A 19,143-nucleotide genomic window follows, 5' to 3' on the forward strand; every position below is an offset into this window, starting at 1 on the left:
TTGGATGCGCGACGGCGGTGGCTGCTCGGGAGGGTGGGGGGACCACTGTGCCGTCTCCTCCCCCAGCACGGCAGCTGCGGCTGGCCTTCCTCATGCACTCGTGGAAGGACACGCTGGACTACTCGAGCAACACCATGGAGTCCGCGCTTCAGTACGAGAAGTTCATGAACGTAAGTGCCCGCCTCCCCCGGGGCGGGGACGCCTCGGCTCAGCCGCGGCGGGACCGCGGCCGTCCCCCTCGCCCCCGGTGGAGGACCGGAGACTGGCGAGAGCAGCCTCGCCCGGGGCCGCCCAGCCCCGTGCCCCCTTCCCGAAAGCCCTGGCGCCCGCTGGCGTCAGGAGCGCTCGTGCGGCACGTTTCGCTCGGACCCGTGGCGTCGGCCGGACCAGCGTCTCAGGCTAACGCCGGGACGCGTTTCCGTCTCGAAGGAAAACCTTTCCCCGTCTCGGCCGGCCCTGGGGTGCTGCCGGCGTGCCGTGGCTCCCCAGATCTTACCTGAAGGAGATGTGCTCCCCTCCAACAGCCTCTCCTCGGCGCTTCCCCGGAGGGCAGAGGTTTCTAAATGCCATTAAACGGAACTTTCTGACTTTAGGAGTTTTTCTTAAACGTGAAAGACATCCTCCGAGCCCCTGTTGACATAACCGGTCGGTTTGAAAAGTGGGAAGACGAAGAGTCTGAGCTGAACAAGAGGTAGGAGGGAGACGTGCCTCTGGGGTCCCGCGGGGGTTCTTGGCAGTGTGTCCGTCGGCTGACGTTCCTGCCTCCTCTTACTCAGCTTTTACGACAAGAAGACGGCGGTGCACGAGGCCCTCTGTGATAACGTCGACACGCGCACGGTCCTGGAAGAGATGCGGGCTCTGGTCGGCCAGTGCAACCTCTACATGGCGGCCCGGAAGGCCGCGAGGAGGAGGCCCAACCGGGCTCTGCTGGGAAGCATCGCTCGGTACCTCACCCACATGCTCAAGGTAGGCGGCTCCCTGGAGGCACAGGCCGCCGTGTGCTCGCCGGGCTGTGTGCACGCAGGCGGTCAGGCCCCGGGCGGCACGGCGAATCGTGCCGTTCGGAAGCGAGACCCGTCCCGTCCTTCGCTCCCGCTGCGCTCCTGCGCCTCAGAAAGCACCTGCGTGCAGCTGCCCTCCGTGCTCACGCGTTCTGGGGTCGGCCTCCTTGCCCTTCCGGCCCCCTCTTGCCCAGTGGCCTCACCGAGAGTGGGCCGGAGAGGGCAGGGGAGGGGGGCACCCTCGGGCCTGGCGTCTCCCTCCACCCGGCGAGGCCGTCTGCCCCGCCTCCCCCTACCCATCTGCAGCAGCGTGTTTCCTGGACCCGACCTCCGCGGGCCGCCTCTCGGGACCTCTTTACACGCTCCCGCACGGCCGTTTCTCTTCCAGGTCTTTGGGGCCATAGAAGAGGAAAGCTCCCTGGGATTCCCGGTCAGAGGACCTGGGAGCAGCCTAAATGTGAGTATAAGTGCACCTGGTACAGAGAAGCCCCCTCCCTTGGGTCGCCCCGCCCCCGGGAAGCGTGCCCATGCAGAGGAGCACGCTCTCACCCTCCACACCTGCTCCGTGCCTTCCTTGTTCCCCCTCCTTGGCCGAGCCTGTGGACATTTGGAGACCCACGTTAGGTCCCACCTGCGCTGGACCTTCCGGACTGAGCCCCGGGTCACGCCTGGGCCTGGCTGGGAGAATTGAGCAGTCAGCTACCCCAGTGCGTGTGCAGGGGCAGCCAGGGCCTTGCTCCCGGCCGTTTGTCAGGGAACCGCGCTGCCGTGCTGTCTGTGTGAGGTGGTCCCGGGAGAGCAGGCTAGCTGGGACGGTCTCTGAAGAAGCCACAGCCACACGGCCCGGGTTCACAGGCGCTCACGTCCTTGCTCGTGTGGATCAGATCCCACGCTGGTCCGCACGTCTTGATGGGGACAAGGTTCAGCAGAAGTAGCTGGTGTCACCCTTGTGGCCGGGAGCCGCTGCGTGGTGACCTGGTGACCGACTCTCCTGGAGTGTGTGCCTTGTCAGAACTGCTTCCACGCCCCACCCCTGCTCCAGAATGATCCCTGTGGTTTGATTGGAATGCGAGTGTAGATATTTAAACATAACTTAAATGAAAACAGGAACCAAGTCCAGGGCGGAAGGGCAAAACCTCTTTAAGATGGTTTCGTGATAGCGGCTGGTGTGAAAACTCTGTCCTTCAGGGGAGCTTGGAGGTGTTTCCCCGAGAATTGACTTAAGAAGGCCCATCTGAGCCTCGAACCTTCATCGTTTTTGGCGCTTTTCAGAAAAGGAAACCTACAAGCTGCTTTGTTCTCTTGTGTCAGCGATACCAGATTTTTATTTCCCAGGGGAAAAAGAAAAACTTCCTACATTAGAGACCATCCGCTTTCGAACTTAAAAATACTTCTTTTTTTAAAGTTTTTAGTGTTTATTTTTTTTTTTGAGAGAGAGAGAGAGAGAGAGAGAGAGGGAGCGCACGAGCAGGGGAGGGGCAGGGGGAGAGGGAGACACGGAATCCGAAGCAGGCTCCAGGCTCTGAGCTGTCAGCCCAGAGCCCGACGCGGGGCTCGAACCCACGAGCCGCGAGATCATGACCTGAGCGCAAGTCGGACACCTAACCAACTGAGCCACCCAGGCGCCCCTTAAAGATACTTCCAAATGCGGTGGTGGGGTGGGAGCCTTTCCAGGTGACCTCAGCGGGCCCTTTGGGATAAGCAGCCCCGGGGAACGAGCCAGGTGAGCTGCCAGAGGCCACAGGGCCCGGCCTTGAAGGGTGTGCACCTGCCCCAAACCTGAGTTGTTGAGGGAGCAGGGAGGACCGCTGGGGCCCGCCTCCTCCAGACGCACCCCCAGGCGTGCTGGCCGAGGCCCCTGCCCCTCTGCCCCGAGGCTCACCACAGCTGCCTCAGCCTGGTGGAGATCCAGACCTAAACCCCAGAAGCCCGGCCCCTCCCCTGCAGGACGGCCACGCCCCAGCCCGGGTGCGGGAATGGGCCCGGGGAGGCCTCGCCCGCTTCTGCGTTTACTTACCGGTCATTGCTTGGGTTACCCAGCCGCCGGATGACTTAATGAGGAGGCAGGGAGAGACCTTGCTTAAAAGCCTGCTAGAAAAATAGGAAAGCTGTAACAGAAAGAGTTTTTATAAAATCACTGTTTCTTTGCTTCGGGTTCTGCCGTCGTCGGCTTCCCTTCCTTGGCGGGCTTTGCGTTCCGTGGCCGCCTCCGTGGTGCTGCGGGGAGTGCGCCGTGGAGCGGGTGCGAGCGCGCGTGGATGGTGGACGGTTCTCAGAGGCGCTGGTTGGCCTCACACGGGAGCGCGTGTGGCCGCAGGTCTCAGCCCGGGGGGACGGCGGCGGCCTGTCCGCAGGCAGCCCATCTTGCAGACTCACCTGGGTCGAACCGTTTCGCTGTGAACACGGGTGTTTCTTAACAAGCGTGTGTCTGGCCTGGGACGGAGCTGCTCCCTCGAGTGGTTGAGCGGTGCGGCTTGTGGAGCCCGTCCGGCCGGGCTGGAGGGGAGGCTCTCTGCCGGGCCCCGGCTCCCGCCGTCCACACGAGGCCCCGGTCGTGGTAGCGGAGCCACGGGCAGCGTGCAGGCGGCCCAGCTCCACAGCGCGTGCTGAAGCCCGTCCTCAAGTACGGGCCGAGCTGGTCTCTGAGCGAAATCGTTCTCTCCACAGCTCGAGTCCACGGTCATGCCCTACCTGCAGGTGTTGTCGGACTTCCGAGAAGGCGTGCGGAAGATCGCCCGAGAGCAGAAAGGTGAGGTTCCTCCTGGCCCGGCGGGGGCGAGCTCGGGGGTTAGCACGGCGCCCCCACTCGTGACAGCCACGTCGTCTCTAGCTCCCAAGTGTCCCCGCGGGGCAGGACAGCCGGGTGAGGGCGGAGCCTCCCGGGAGCTGCCAGGCCGGGACGCCTCTCCGCCCTTGCCGAATCGGCGGCCAGGGGCTGGCGTGGTGAGCGGGGGCCCGGGGCTGCCAGGCTGAGCTCACACTCACCTGCCTGGCTCAAGGCTCGGCATTTCACGGAGTGGAAAGGAAAGCGGGAAGGTTTGAGCCTTGCCAGGGTCATGCTGGACTCGCTCACCGGAGATGCCACCTGTCACCTCTTGTGCTGTGCTCCCTCCCCAGGCCTTTCTGTGCTGGGAAGTCCCACCCGGAGCTCATCTGGCCGCCACCCCCGCAGAGCGGGTCCTGGCAGGGTGTCCTGCGGGTGGAGCGGGCAGAGGGCCCAGCGGCGTGGCCTGGCCGGGGAGCCTCTGGAGGAAGCAGCACCGTGAAGAGGAATGAGCAGGCCTGGGCCTGTGCCGGGGAGGGCAGAGCAAGAGGGCGGGAGGGCCCCCCACCCCCCAGCCGAGGCCACGGGCCCCTCGGGGAGGAGCCGGGATCTGACGGTGCTTTTGTGGGGAGCAGAGGGCTTTAGGCCGGGGCCGTGGCGTTTGGACCAGTTGAATAAGCAGGGTCCTCTGTCTCTAACACCTGGCCCTCACGCCGTTTTAAAGCAGCTGAAAAACGGGTGGACGTTCAGGTCCTGTGCTGACTTGTCCAACAGCATTGACAGTGCTGGTGTCTCGGGTTTGGGGGTGACTGTTCTTGTCGGGGGGCCGCGCAGCCTGGGCATTTCTTCCCCCCCTCCCCCCGGCTGTACGGCATCCTTCCTGGCAGGTTCTGGGGAACCAGGGCCATGGGAGGCTGAGCACAGCAGCCCTGACCAGCCACGTCCCTGCTCAGGCCCCGAGAGCGGTGCCCGTCGACCGGCTTGGGGGACGGTTCGGTCTTGCTTTTCCTCGGCCGCTTCTCTGCTCTGTTACGTTTGTTGCTCTGGTAGATGGACAAGGCCAAGTGGCCAGTCAGGACGGGGGTCGTTGTGTGTATGCCGTATTGCTTTCCCCACCTGCTGCGCTGTGCGACCCTGAGGCTCAGGTGGCTAGAGAGGTCATCCTACCCGAGGCGATGACCTGGGACGCGCAGACCTGGGGCCCTGCGGATAGGGAACCGTCCGTGAGCCAGAGACCCGGGGCCTGTGGACCTCGGTCCGCAGATGGGGAAAGCCTTCCGGGCCGAAGGCGGCATCACCCTTGTCCCTACCCCAACTCCCTCCCGACCCGACAGCAGCAGCAAGTGCTGAGTTTTTGTTTGTCGAGCACCTTGGGCTGGCCGTGGAGACAGAGCGAGAGGCTCAGGGCAGGTCCTGGTCCATTCACTCGGCCAAGTCTCCCAGGTCCAGGCGCTCGCCTGACACAGGAGTAGGAGACAGTTTCCCCAGTAAAGGGCCAGAGCTCTGCCCTGGCCAGGAGGGATGGGGTGTGGGGGTGTCTGACCAGGAGAGGCTTGGGAAATTGGGAAGTCACAGGAGCAGGGATGTGCCTGTGGTCAGAGCTCGGCGGGGGGCCCGGGGTGGGGGTGGGGGAGACAAGAGCCGTTTCCCCTTTGTGTTTTCATTTTTGGTAAAAGGTGCAGAACGTAAAATTTATTGTCTTAACCACGTGCAGGTGCTCCGCTCAGGGGCATTAGGCACATTCTTGCTGTTAAGCACCCGTCCCCACCATCCTCTCCAGAACCTTCCATGCTCCCAAACTGACCCTCTGTCCCATTAAGCGCTAACCTCCGTCCTCTGTGCCGGCCGTGGTGCCCACCGTTGCACCTTCGCTCTCTATGAACTTGGTCCCTCTGGGGACCTCATACACGTAGAATCCTCAGCACTTGTGCCTCGGTGACAGCACATATCACTCGGTGTCATTGACGTCTTCCAGGTCCCTCTGTGTCCCAACAGATGCCATGACGTCAGAGTCTCCCTCCTTTTTGAGGCTGGGTAATACCCCCTGTGTGCTTGTCACATCCTGTTCATTCGCTCGTCCTTCGGGGGATTCCCACGGCCCTTTGTGTCCCCTCCCGAGCCCTGCCTGTTCCGTGCCCGCTGTTTTCCTCCTGCCTTCAGCCCCGACGGACACCCCCTTCCTGTGGGCCCGGGCTCCGTGGACTCTGAGCCCCATGCCAGGAGGGGCCCGCAAGGGAGGTGCTGGTAGGGGTCTTGGCTCTGGGTTCGCACCGGGGGCGGTGGGGCTATCTCTTTGGGTTCATACAAAATGCTTCTGAGCTGTTGCTCATTCACGGAGGACCGCGACGGAAACCCTCTTTTTCTAGAATCTGCTGCTGTCGGAGCCCCTTAGAGTGGACAGGGCCGCGAGGTCCTTGTGGCTGGCACACTTGGCTGGGGTGCCCCGGGCTGTACCCAGGGAGGCCCGTCTTTTCTGGGCCCTCGAGTGGCTGTGGGGCTGTCTCCTCCCTGGAAGAGCGGTGCCGGGGTCCGAGCCTATGTGGTCGCACCCTTGGGAGCGGCTCTTCTGCGTCTGCCCTGCCGCTCAGGGCTCAGGGCAGCCTCTGCTGTCCCAAGTCACGGCCCCGCCCTCCCTGCGCCCCTTCTCCACATGACAGCCCTGCCCAGTCCGGGTCCCGCCCCAGCCCCAGGCTCGGCAGCCAGGCTGCAGCTCGCCCCGGAGCCCCAGCTCCGCTCTGGGGACATTGCAGGCAGTGTGGCGGGGCCTCTCCCGGAGTCCCGGCCGTTGTGCTGTCTGCGCCCTGTCCTCCCGCCTGTCCCCAGCCACCCCGGAGGCAAGGCCCCTCTCTGCTTCTCTTATAAGGTCACGTTAGCTGTGGAGACCTGGTGCTTCCAGACGTTTAGTTTAAGAATGGTTTATCGAGGGGCGCCTGGGTGACCCAGTCTGTTGGGCGTCCGACTCTTGATTTCGGCTCAGGCCATGACCTTAGGGTCGCGGGATCGAGGCCCCGTTGGGCCCTGTGCTGAGTGTGGAGCCTGCTTGGGATCCTCTGTCACCGTCTCTGTCTGTGCCCCTCTCCTCGACTTGCACACTCTCTAAAATTACAAAAAAAACCATTTTTTTCTTTAAAGAACGCTTTATCGAACTCCTCAAAAGTATCCAACCAGACTTTTCCTGTGTTTTAAGAATAAAAACAACTTAGGCAAACTTCACACGAGTAAACCCAGCTGCCGTTAAAGTGAACGAGTCCACTGGCATTTCGCGCTTCCCGAGTCGTGCAGCCGTGCTCGGCCTCCTTCTGGTTCCCACCGGCCGCAGGAGTAGCCGTGATCCGTGAGCCCCCGGCCCCCACCAGCCTGCCTTCTGTCCCCGTGGCCTGGGGTGGCCTGGGCCCCGCACGCCCGTCGGCCACGGAGGCTTCTTTTGCCTCACGGAGGGTCCCCCGCGTTGCGGCGTGTGTGGGGCTGCGTTCCTCGTGCGGGCGGGACGGAACGCCCCCGAGTGCACGCGCCACGCCGTGTCTGTTCCGCTGCTGGCAGACTTCCGGGCTGTTCCCACCTCGTGGCTGCTCGGGACACGCGGGTACAAGCGTCTGGGTTGGGGACGGACCTAGGAGTGGAGTCGTGGCGGTCCCGTGGCTACTGCACGTGTGACTTTGTAAGAACCACCAAGCCGTCCCGCAGCGGCTGCGCGGTTTCCTGTTCCCGCCAGCCGTGGGGGGGGGGGGGGAGTTCCGATGTCTCATCGCGGCCACTCGTTGCCCCTGGCTGTACGAAGGCGATGGCCACCCTCCAGCCCTCCTAGCAGGGGAGGGGCCCTCTCACGGGCATGGTTCCCCGACACTTGATGTCGACCACCTTTCCCCGGGCTTCTCGGCCACCTGTGCATCTTCTCTGGGGGGGATGGGGGGGGGGTGGGGAGGGGTCCCTTCCGGCCCTGCGCCCCCGTGCCTCTCATTGGGCCGTTCGTCTTACCTTGGCGACTTGTGGGACCCCGGGGCCTCGTCAGCACGTGACTCAGAAGAGGCGGAGGAGAAAGCCAGCCGGGGGGGGGGGTCCGAGCTGTGTGCACAGGGCAGGTCTCGCGTGGGGGTGATGGCCGCTGTCCTCAGCTCTGAGGAGCCCCCCCCGGGCGGCTGGTGGCGGTGAGCGTGGGCCCTGGCTTGCTCTCCTTCCAGGTCCGGTCAGCTTGGCTCAGCGCCCGGCCCGGGGTCCGCCGTCCTCACGGTGCCAGGGCAGGGCAAGGGCCAGGGCAGGGAGCGAGCGTAAAGGGTGGCGTTCCATCAGCCGTGCCGGGGAGGCTGAAAGGGCTTTTCTGCAGACGGCATCTGGAAGAGGGAATCTGCCCCGGGGGTGGCTGTGCTCGTGGGCAGGGGCCTCGGAAGTCCTCTGAGACCGCAGAACCGCCGCCCGTGCGTCACCTGTCCTTTTGGCAGTGCGCGAGCCCGTGGGCCAGGGTCAGGGCGGCAGAGAGGGACGAGGCGGAGTGCGAGTGCAGGGTGTGGGCACGCCGGGCCGGCACGGGGGCAGGGGCAGGGGTGGGGGGCGGCACGCGGTTTCCCGCACAGGTGCTCTCACGGGGGCGCAGCCAGGGCACGCAGAACCACTTGGGCCTCGGGGTGCCGGCGGGTGCCGGGGGAGGGCGGCGGACTCGGCAGACGCCGGCCGCGGTGCATCCGCGAGACGAGGCCGGGCCCCGGCACGCCTGTCCCGACACCGGAAGACCCTCGTTCTGTGGTCTGTGACCGTTAGACCTTTCCGAGACAGACGTGCCCGTAACAGCCCAGCTCCCGCGCTGATTTCCGCAGGTGCGGGCTGGGCCAGCCCGGGACTTGGTGGGCGTGGCGGCTGGGCCAGGCGGCCTTCTGGGAGCGTGAGCCGATCCGGTCTGGGACCTGGCTGTGAACGACAGAGTGTCCCGGCGCCACCAGACCCTGTGAGCTCTCAGGGATGGCAGCACGTGCCCTCTTCACAGACGTGAACGTCGGCCCCGCCTGGCAGGCGGCTGGTCCCAGGTACCGGCCGACCTGCGGGGCTGTCACTGCGGCTGAATGTCCTTCACGGAGGTCAGGTCCTCACGGCGGAGCTCCTGAGCGAGGTGCTCTTCTCCCCCAAGGCAGACGGACTGCTTCTCCCTGCCGCCTCATCCCCGGCACTGAGCCTCCTGGAACAGGGCCTCTCTGGCCGCCGGGCTCGCCCTGCGACCACTGCCGCAGAGCCGTAAAGGCCGCCGTCCCCGGCCTGGAGGGAGCGAGCCTGTGGTCGTTGGCTCTGCCTCTGGGACTCACAGAGACTGACACGGAGGTTTGAGAACATCTGAACCCGCAGGGACCGTCCACCGAGGTCTGAAGGCCACGTCGGTGGCCACCTCACCCCTGCCCACTCCGTCTGCTGGGTCGGGGTGTGTGTGCTCTTTCTTCGGGGCGTCACTTCAAAGCCAGTGGGACGGCGGGCTCTGTACCTCCTCCTGGACTTCCCGGGCCCTCTGATCACTCTGGCCCAAGCCTGGGGGTGGGCTGAGGCCTGGCCGGGAGCGGCGTGCCCGCAGTGGAGCTGGTGCTCGAGGCAGGGTCACCCGCACCTGTGCCTGTCCCCCAGGCCTCTGGCCCTCCCGCACCCCTCGGCTGGGCCTCCCGCATCGCTGAGAATGCCGGCAGCTCTGGGGTCCGCCCCAACCTCCAGACCTGTTTCCGGCTCTTGGCTGGTGGGGGCTTGGAATCTTGCGGAGTCCCGAGGACGTGTGGAGGGCGGGGGAGCGTGTGGACGGGAGCACGTTTCACCACGAGAACGAGGGGGAATGGGGGAGCTGGGGGAGCCTAGACTCGTCACCGCTGGGCCTGCCCTGGGCCTGACTGCGATGTGAAGAGTGCAAGGAGCCTTTGCAGGACGTGCGGGTGGCCTTGGGTCCCTGGGTCCTGGAGTGTGGAACATGGTGCCGGGCTGCAGGGGCTCAGCACTCCCGGATGCCTTCCCAGTTGGCCAGGTGCTTGGGGTGGTTTATTTTTTTTCTTGTGTTTTGTTTTGTTTGTTTTGTTTTGTTTTGTTTTAATATTTAAGAGAGAGAGAGAGAGAGAGAGAGAGAGAGAATGAACGAGCAGGGGAGGGGCAGAGAGAGGGAGACACAGAATCAGAAGCAGGCTCCGGGGTCTGAGCTGTCAGCACAGATCCTGACGCGGGGCTCGAACCCACGAACCGTGAGATCCTGACCTGGGCCGAAGTCAGACGCTTAACTGACTGAGCCCCCCCCAGGCGGCCCTGACCTTGCCCTGCTCAGAGTCCCTGAGACCAGCCTGTGTGTGTCTTCAGACAGCACCTGCCTCTGATTGGCGTCCTAGGGCAGGGCACAGACCGTGGCCACTCTTGGCAGCGGCCCCGTTCGTGCCCAGGCCTGGGCTCCCTCCGCGGCGCTCAGGAAGGCGCCCGTCCGCTGCGTCCTGGGCGCGCCTCGTGTCTGGTCTGACTGAGCTGCTGTCTTTTCCATAGTCCCTGAGGTCCTGCAGCTCAGCGACGCCCTGCGGGACGACGTCCTGCCCGAGCTCGGGGTGCGGCTCGAAGACCACGAAGGTGGGTCCCCCTGGCTGCTTCTGGGGACCCGTCGTAAGGAGCTTCGGGGGTGGTGGGTGGGCAGGAGGGAAGGAGGCTGGGGGGGGGGGCTGTTTTTTAAAAAGTTCTGGGACAGGGTCAGAGGACGCTGGGGTTTTACGTGAGGAGGGGTCCCGGAGTGGTGCCCCCGTGGCCCCTGGGGCCCGGCCTTGTAGATTTGTGGTTGTGGCCATCCAGGACACCTCCTGTGTTTGACGGGCGTTTCGGCGGCTAAGCCACCGGCCACCCCTGCTTGTTGTCTGTCACTCGGGAGACAGCCTATGGGATTGTCCTCCGGTTTCACTGTGTGTCTTCCGACTTTGTGGGGGTTTGGGCTTGACTTTTGGCAGATTATTAGATTTTAAACACTGAGGGGGCCTGTCCTATCTTACGACCTCTGGGCTTTCCGTCACGAGCGGCAAGGCCTTCCCGCGTCAGTTAACGTTGAGGCCGTTGAAGCGAGCGGCGAGGGGGCGCGTGGGCGGCGTGGAGGCCGGGCCCCGTCTCACAGACTTGGCTTTTCAGGGCTGCCGACCGTGGTCAAGCTGGGGGACAGAGAGACCTTGCTGAAGGAGAGAGAGGAGAAGAGACGGGTGAGTGGTGCTGGAGCCGCTGCGGGCTTACGGGGACACGAGACCCGCGGCGTTCGTGTGCCCTGTGCTGTGCCAGCTCCTGTGCTAAGGCCCCGTGGCTGCGAGTGTCGGGGGAGACCTAATTGCGTGTGACCGCCGGGCGATCCAGTGACGGGAAGGTCTGCCTTCTAAGGAAGGACCCTCTTCTTAAAAAGCTCCTCCCGGGGTTTGAGGGAGAATAGGTCCCTTTCAGTAAAGCGCAGCTGACATGTTGGGCTGTACCTGGCCCTACGGAAGTGCTGTCCCCTTTGTCCCTGAGGTGGGACCCGCCAGTCACCCCTCCATCTGCCCAGGAAGCGGGGGGGGGGGGGGGGGGGGGGCGGGCGCGCGGTTCACGGGGCGAGGAGCCAGGGCAGGTCCTCGATAGCTGGCCTCCCCGATCCTCCCGTGTCCGCCCCGTCCCGTGGCCCAGCCTTGTGTCCCATCCCTGCGGGCTGGGCCGGGAAGCAGACACGTCAGCCTACCGCTCTGCTCCGCTGGCGCTCTGCCCGTGCAGGTGCTCGTGGGGCACAGAGGCAGACGGCGGCTCTGCTGAGGGCGGCAGGGGGGCGGCCCTGCCTACTGCTGCTCGCGCTCGCCGCGGCCCCAGGTGCAGCTTCCCGTAGTGCCACTGCCCGCTGCACCGGCCCTCCCCTGACCTCGCCCCGTCCCACGGTTGTCTGCCCGGGACTCCCCCCCCCCCCCGCCCCGCTTCTCTCTGGCCCCACACTTGCCTTTACCCAGCCGCCCGCCTGAGAACCCCAGATTCCAAGACGGTATCATGACTCAACTCCCCACACCTGCCCTTCCCTCCTATCGGTGGTGGCACAGCCGGGGCCCTGCGCCTGTCCTCACGGGCACCACCCGACACCCGGGCCCGGGGACCCCCTCCCCGCCCCTGCTCCCAGGCCGCCCCCCCTCGGCCCTGCGCTGACGCAGGCTATGGGTGGGGGTGGGCTTCCGGCCTCCACCTGTCTCCTGCAGGCCCCTTCCCTGGCCCAGGCCCTGTGTCCTGGCACCTGCTGCCCTGTACCTCCCCACCCCCCACCCTCTGGGCCCTCGCGATGCTTCTCCGCTCACCCATCCGACAGAGCCCCCCAGCCGGGCTCGCTGCTCTGCTCCTGCCTTCGTGCCAGCCGCACCCCGGACCTTGTCACGTGTGCTGGTTCGAGGCCCCTGGGCATCACCCCGCGGGGAATGAACGAGGGCTCCCCGCTCCCTCCGTGGGTTGGGCCAGGTCACAGTCCAGGCAGTGGGGGGTGGCGGGCACTTGCTTTATTCCGCCTCCCACCCCCAGAGGCCCTGGGGCAGACTTGGTTCATGGAGCCCCTGCTGCCCCCTAGGTTGAAGAAGAGAAGAGGAAGAAGAAAGAGGGGGCCGCCAGGAAAAAACAGGAACAAGAGGTACCACGTGCCGTCTGTGTGGGGCCCGGGCTCTCCTGGGAGGAAGTGCACACTTTGACCCCAAGCCCTGCTCTCTGTGCCTCCCTGGGCCCAGCCGGGCCCACCCTGGCCTGTGCCCGCGCCCACGCCCACCAGCGGCACCCTCCCGGGTTCCCGCTGCTGTGATCGTTTGGAACGAGCTTCTCGACGTTCTGTAGAAAAACCGTGAAGCTCGGTCAGTGTTGGGTTGTCCCTCCTTTGACTCGCTCCGACCCGCCTTCCGTCGCTCTCTGAACCCGGGGCTGGGCGGGAGTGATGCGAGGTCACGCCTTTCCCCTCGTGGGCTCGGCTGTGGTGACGGAGGGTCTGTGTTGCAGGCGGCGAAACTGGCCAAGATGAAGATCTCACCCAGTGAGATGTTCTTGTCAGAGACTGACAAATACTCCAAGTTTGATGAAAACGTAAGGAGCCCGTTTTTGTCTTTTCAGAACCTCGTTGGGCTCCTAAATGGTGGGGATCTCCAGCCTCGGGCGAGCGGCTATTCTGTCTGGGGCTCAGTCCGGGGGAGGCGCTATCCGGGGTCAGTGCCTGTGGCCTCTCGAGTCTCCCCGCTGTGGCGGCGGCCGCACTGAGTCGTGGCCTGGCTAAACCGAGACAAGGTGTCGCTCCCGAGCTGGCCGGGAACGCGACTCAGGAGGCGAGGACGCTGCCCCCAGGGCTCCTCCTTCCGACGGGGCTCGGCTGCCTTGCCGCTAGACCCTTGGGTCTTCCTTACTGGTTCTTACGCTTGGGCCGGTCCCATCAGGACTGAGCCACACTGCCTCCAGAGGGAACAGTGGCCCTCGCCCCCGGGCGGGAGGAGGGCGCCCCAGACCGGCCTCTCGGTGACTGGGGTTGGTGCGCCGTGGCGGGTACCCGCCCAGGCGCGTCCTAGCGTGAGTCTGTGAGCCCGGGAGCGGGAGTCAGGTGCGTGCAGGTGACCCCCCGTGCCCTCCGTCCCCAGGGTCTGCCCACACATGACAGCGAGGGCAAAGAGCTGAGCAAAGGGCAAGCCAAGAAGCTGAAGAAGCTTTTGGAAGCTCAGGAGAGGCTCCACAAGGAGTACCTGCAAATGGTTCAAAACGGAAGCTTCAAATGAAACAGCAGGGGACTCAGTTTTCATACCAAGCCGTCGGTGGCCTGACGGCTTTCTCTCTGCGTCCTTAGTGACACTGCCCCACGCTCGATGATGTTTACAGTGGCCCTCGGGTCCCAAATTGAGAATTGTGTTCACCTGCCGTCGCCGGCTCTGAGACTCCGTAATAAACTTTTCCAGACAGCAGGGCTGCGCGTCCTCTGTGCCGCCGCCTGTCGCCCGCAGGCCCGGCCCTGGTGCGGAAGCGGCTGCGGGGTGCTTGCTCAGCAGGGCACGACTTGGCCGCGCAGCTCAGCCGGGAAATCTCTCGCCCTGCAGATCGCTATCGGCTGACCTCTGCGCGCCGGTGCATTTGGAGGTATTTAAGCGGGAGAAAGGCAGGCTCAGACTGGCGAGGCCGCTGACACCCACACAAAGGCCGCTCGGTCGGCCCCTCTCGTTCTGCTGAGCAAACACACCGCCACGGCTCCGACCGCTGTCCCGCGCTCCGGGGGGCAGCGAAGGGCTGGCTCAGCAGGGCGGGCCCCGGCCGCTGCCCGGATCCCGAAGCTGGCCGCGGAGATAAGGGGGTGGGGCGGGGAGGGCAGCCGTTTGTCGCCAGGTCCCAGCCGGGGGGAGGGGGGCAGAGCATCCCCGGCAGAACCCTGTCGAGGACGGTGTGGGCGGAGTCGGCTCAGCTCGGCTGCACACCTGCCAAGGCTGGGCACCTGCTCGGACCCGAGGGTGGTCGGTGCCGGGTGGTCAGGTCGGGAGACGCCGTCTCACGCAGCACTGACGGCAGCACCAGGCACCGTGGCCCCCGTGGGGGAGTTCGGGGACGTCCGCGTGTAGGCCCCCTCAGCCCTTGCGCCTGGGGCCCCGCTGTGGGAAACCCGGAGAGACGCCCGCGCGCGTGCCGATGTGTGTGTGCCCCTCGCCGCAGCGTCCTTCAGGGGGCTGACCGTCCCCCGGGCACCCGGTGCTCCTCGGGGGCACCGCAGCCACGGGGAGCACGGTGCTTCCGTGAGTATGAGAGCCGCCCTGATATGGAGGCACCGGGCCCTCCCACCTTGTACACATCTTACATGCAAGCAAAATTGAACCAGAAAGAAAAGGCCCCAAGACAAAGTGAAACAAACTCGTTCCCGTTGTCTCCTGCCACCAAACTGCCCCAGAACCTGGTGGCTGAAAACAGCAGTCACCTCGTCACCATCTCTGGTGCTTCTGGGTTGGCCGGCCCACGGCAAGAGCAGGAACTGCCAAGCCAACCCTCTTCCCGGAGGCGAACAGCCCAAGGGCCTGGGATGGGGGCAGGGGGGCCGCTCACGATGAAAACGTCGCAAGGGCAGAGGTGGGGCCTTCTGGAAACGGGTGTGAGATGGAACCCACATTCCCTCGGGGCTCTTGGGAAGCCTCTTGGATCCCCAAAGCCTGTGGTCCAGGGTGGGGTGGTGCCTTCAGGCACAAGCCCCCACATGCTGGGAGCCCTTTCGAGCTGAAGTGCTGAGACCGGGAGTTCACTGTCCCTGGGTGGCCGGTGGGACTGGGTGTCTTGGCCCAGGGACTGGAAGGGTGAGGGCAGATCCCTGAGGGGAGGTGGGCAGTCGCAGGCCGCCTCCCAGGCCCTCCAGCACCGGGCTGGGCCTCAGCCCCTCAGCCCCGACACCGACTGGAGGCTCCAGAAACTCCAGGGCCAGGAGCAGTTGCCCCGCTGGGAAGCAGAGGGAGACCGCCCTGCAGGGGCCGTTCCTGATAGATGGCCAGCTGGCCCGGGAAGGGCGGGTTTTCCAGGAGAGACGTACAGGGTCGAGTAGTATCCCCCCGACCCCCGCTCCCGAATTCACGTCCACCCGGAACTCCGAAACGGAACTTATTTGGAAAAATCAGATTTTGCAGGTGTACTGAGTTAGATTAAGATGAGGTGACGCCGGAGTCGGGTGGGCCCTGAGCATAACATGGATGGTGTCTTTATAAGAGGAGAGGCCCAGACACAGAGAGAAGGCCACGTGACGACAGGAGTGACCCGGCCACGAGTCCAGGGCCACCCGGAGCCCCCAGCAGCTGGAAGTGGCAGGGAGGGTCCTCCCCTAGAGCCTCTGGAGGGAGCACGGCCCTGCCCACACCTGGATTTCAGACTTCTGTCCAGAACCGGGAGAGAAAACACGTCTGTGTTCAAGCCACGCAGTTCAGGGCACTTGGTGGTGGCAGGCCCCAGGAAACCACCAGACCATCCATTCTTGTACCTTGTTCTCTGTAACAGAGAAACACGTTTACTATGACAATGTTTCATCTAAGTAAATCCATTCATGGGTATAATGGGGGACAAAAGGTAGCCACAGGGCAGGCAGGTGAAGAATGTTGCCTAATTTCACAACAGACACACAGGACGTTTTGCGTGTTCCAAAGAGCCACTCCCCACGAGGTCAAGCGTATGGGACTCTTACTCCCATTTCTGCTGGGGAACCGGAGACCCAGTGCCCGAGATCTGAGACCAGGTCAGAGCCAGGCAGAGTGCTCGGGATGGCAGGGTTGCGTGGTGTCACTCTGAGCCTGGAGCCCTGCCTGCCGCTCTCCCTAGCAGGTGACAACAGAGTACATCCTGCCCCACGCATTACCCCCCGCCTCCAGATCTCTGCCGTGCAAATGTGTGCACCTGCCCAGGGCTCACCTCCCGTGGGGATCTCACATGCCATCTTTAGGGACAAGAGCCACCCTGAGCTATGCGTAGGTCCTGGAATGCACTGTGCAGACAGGGCCTTCCTTGCTGGCCCACTCTTACTGGCTCTCCGGTATGGGCTGGGGCACTGCTTCTTTCTGGAAGCCCGTTTGACACTTCCTCCTAATGGAGGGACCAGGGGGGAGGAGGCATGCGTGTAATCAGGTGCACACGCATCAGGGACGCTGGAAATGGGTAACTTGGTGGACATAAAGCAGGGAGAGGTGGCAGCAGCTGGGAGGGTGTTCAAGGCCAGCCTCTCAGAAGAGGTGACCATCCGGCTGGACTTGATGGACAGGCAGGAGCCGACAAGGAAAATGTGGATGGAGAGGACTTTGATATCATTCACAACCCCCCAAAAGGGGCCCAAAGGGTGGGCCAGTGGGTGTGGAAAACTGCAGGTGTGGACAGATAGACTCTACCGGCCCTCACCTGGACTGCTTTCTCCAAGCAGTGTCTGGGCCACCAGTGGACCCAGGAGCCAGCTCTTCTGGCCCCTCAAAGGGTGGCTCAGTATACAGGCTCCACGGTGGCCGCTCCCTGGTCGGTCTGAGCACCAGGGCCTGCGCGGGACCAGAGGTCATCCGGAGCCTGGTACAGGCTAAGTCGCTCGGAGGACAGACTTCTTAGGAGAGCCCCAGGTGACAGGCCCAGGGACCAACTCTAAGACCCCCACCCTTGTCCTCAGGCACTTAGTCCCCTCCCCTGGCCAGGGTGAGTGGCGTCATCAGAACAGTGGACACCCGCCTTGAGCCATTTGCCTGCGTTGTTCCAACCCTCTGCTAGCTCTATGAAGCGGGTTCTACAAGTGCCCGTGATTGACAGATGGGGAAACTGAGGCACAGGCTCTCTGTCAGGACCATCCAGCTAGAATTGGGAAGGTCACGGATCTGGCCCCAGGGGTCTCACCCAGGAACACCCACCCACCCTTTCACTCTTGCTCTGTCCATTGCACAGCCCTCTGGCCAGTATGACCGACAGGATGCACCTTTGAGTGTGCTGCTGGCTGAATGGTGGCCCCCAAGAGATTCAGCCCCTAACCCCTGTACCTGTGCACTTGACATTTGGAAATAGGGTCTCTGTAGATGTTAAAATGAGGCCCTAATGTAGTCACTGCAGAGAACACAGAGGGATACAGGAAAGGCCATGTGAAGGTGCAAAGACTGGGCGGGGCGGGGCGGGGCGGGACATGGCTGCAGCCCCAAGAGCTGGAAGAGGCAAGAAGGACCCTCCCTTGGAGCCTTCGGAGGGAGCCCAGCCCCATGACACCTTGATTTCTGCCTTCTGGCCACAAGAGAATAATTCCTGTTGTGTTTTCTGAGCACCTCAATTCGCATACTTTGCTGCCACAGGAAATCAAAACAGCATTCTCAACATGATACAGACAGAAAGCCTTCCGACACCCCTGGCGCTCCTTCCCACCCGCTCAGTGACCCCAGGAAAAGAGTGCACCACTACCTGCCCCACCTCCATCAGACCCCCAAGGACCAGGCACTGCTTACCCAACAACCATTTCTGAAAAAGCGGACAAAATAACGCGACCCCCAACTGCAGGTGTAGCCCCTTAACGAAGAGCCTCTGGAACCCCGGACCTGCGCATATGGCTATGCAGGCGCACTGTCCTCTTATTTCTTGTTAGGTCAATGCTGTTCTACAAATTGCCATGTGAGGAGCCCGTGGTGGGGACCCAGCCAGGCGGCAGGGCCGGCTCCCCTGGGCCTTCCTGGGACGGGGGTCGGGGGCAGCGCGCATCGCTCCCTCTCCCGCTGGTGGGCTCTGCCTCGGCCAGTGCCCGACAGACAGCCACGTTGCGCGCGGACGCGGAGGCGTGAGAAACAGGGAACCCCAAGTGCCAATCCCCGAGGCAGGGTGAACCCTGGGATTTGAGGAGGGGACAGGCATGGACGCCGGGGGTCTGCGGGGTCCGCGCGCGCGTTGTTGGAAGTGGCACCGAACTGGGGGGGGGGGGGGGGGGGGGGGGAGTGGCCGCCGAACTGGTGGCGGGCTCGGGAAGGGGCTGGCCGGGGACCGGCGGCGGGCAACCGGCCGCAGCAGGTGCCCTCCATGCGTCCTCCGCGCGCCCCCGCCCCTTAAAGAGGCGGAAGGAATGCGGACGCGCGCCGCCGCAGACGTCACACGCCCTCATTTGCGTAAGGCCGGCGGGTCTGAGAGCGACGCAGCGCGGCGAACCCCGCCCCACGCCCTCTGATTGGTCGTCGCCGGCGGCGCCGAAGCGTCGTTGACTTGCGCCGAGGCCGCCCAACCACAGCCCGCTTTGCTCGAGGAGGGCGTGGCCAGAAGCCTCGGCCAATGGGAGGCGGGGTTGTTGGCGGCCACGGCGGCGCAGCCCCTGGAGCGAGCGAGGCCACCGCCGCCGCCACTGCCGCAGCCGCAGGAGGCGTGAGAAGCAGACGCGAGGCGCTCGGCCGGGTAACGGCGCGCCGGGGCGGCCGGAGGGTGGCCGGGGCCAGGACCGCTGGGGGCCGGGACGGCAGGGCGAGGTCCGGGGCCGCCGTGTGGACTGGCGGCGGCGGCAGGGGCGGGGCGGCGGCCGGGGCGGCGGGAAGGCCGGGGCGGGCGGCGGCGGCGGCGGGGAGGGCGGGGAGGCCGGGCGGGCGGCGGCGGGGAGCGGGCGGACGCGGGTGACCCGCCCCGGCGCGGCCCTGAAGGTCAGGAGGCGCTTTGTTCCCGCGCGGCCCGTGCGGTGACCCCGAGGGGAGCGGCGGGCGCGCTTCCGCGGGGCCCCTTTGTTTTCGGGGCGCGGGCCGCCCGGCGGGGTGGTGTCTGCGGCGGGGCCGGGAGTGCCTGCGGCTGCGGGAAGTCGCCCTTCGGGACGGGGACGGGGACAGGGACGGGACGCAAAGTTCCGAGCCTCTCGTCCTGCGTCTGTGCGTTTTTACCCGACTGCGCGGGGCTCCCTTTCGGAACGCGCTGTGTCCGTGCCAGCGGAGGACCGTGTGGCGGCGATAAGAC

The 19,143-nt window shown here is 64.7% G+C and overlaps 2 protein-coding genes across 7 annotated transcripts in view; both read left to right on the forward strand.

Moving 5' to 3' along the window:
- The window catches only part of CARS1 (cysteinyl-tRNA synthetase 1), a 44,437-nt gene extending 30,779 nt beyond the window's left edge, over positions 1-13,658 (forward strand). For 2 of the 3 annotated variants that reach the window (XM_042957829.1, XM_042957830.1), the window contains 10 exons: positions 67-170; positions 594-691; positions 777-966; positions 1,390-1,458; positions 3,669-3,750; positions 10,249-10,329; positions 10,873-10,940; positions 12,302-12,361; positions 12,718-12,801; positions 13,344-13,658. In XM_042957829.1, the coding sequence (XP_042813763.1) occupies positions 67-170; positions 594-691; positions 777-966; positions 1,390-1,458; positions 3,669-3,750; positions 10,249-10,329; positions 10,873-10,940; positions 12,302-12,361; positions 12,718-12,801; positions 13,344-13,478 (971 nt within the window). In that variant the 3' untranslated portion in view covers positions 13,479-13,658. Of the gene's footprint in view, positions 1-66; positions 171-593; positions 692-776; positions 967-1,389; positions 1,459-3,668; positions 3,751-8,573; positions 8,781-8,881; positions 9,232-10,248; positions 10,330-10,872; positions 10,941-12,301; positions 12,362-12,717; positions 12,802-13,343 lie in introns of those variants that run through there. The other variant, XM_042957831.1, reaches the window with a different exon arrangement.
- Positions 13,659-18,496: 4,838 nt separating this feature from the next.
- NAP1L4 (nucleosome assembly protein 1 like 4) overlaps positions 18,497-19,143 on the forward strand; it is a 47,328-nt gene continuing 46,681 nt past the window's right edge. For 2 of the 4 annotated variants that reach the window (XM_042957484.1, XM_042957485.1), the window contains exon 1: positions 18,521-18,600. The gene's annotated coding sequence lies outside the window, so the exon portion shown is untranslated. Of the gene's footprint in view, positions 18,601-19,143 lie in introns of all 4 variants that reach the window. The other 2 variants (XM_042957483.1, XM_042957488.1) reach the window with 2 other exon arrangements.

This window comes from Panthera tigris, chromosome D1, assembly GCF_018350195.1.
Source record: "Panthera tigris isolate Pti1 chromosome D1, P.tigris_Pti1_mat1.1, whole genome shotgun sequence".
In the NCBI taxonomy this organism is placed as follows: domain Eukaryota; kingdom Metazoa; phylum Chordata; class Mammalia; order Carnivora; family Felidae; genus Panthera; species Panthera tigris.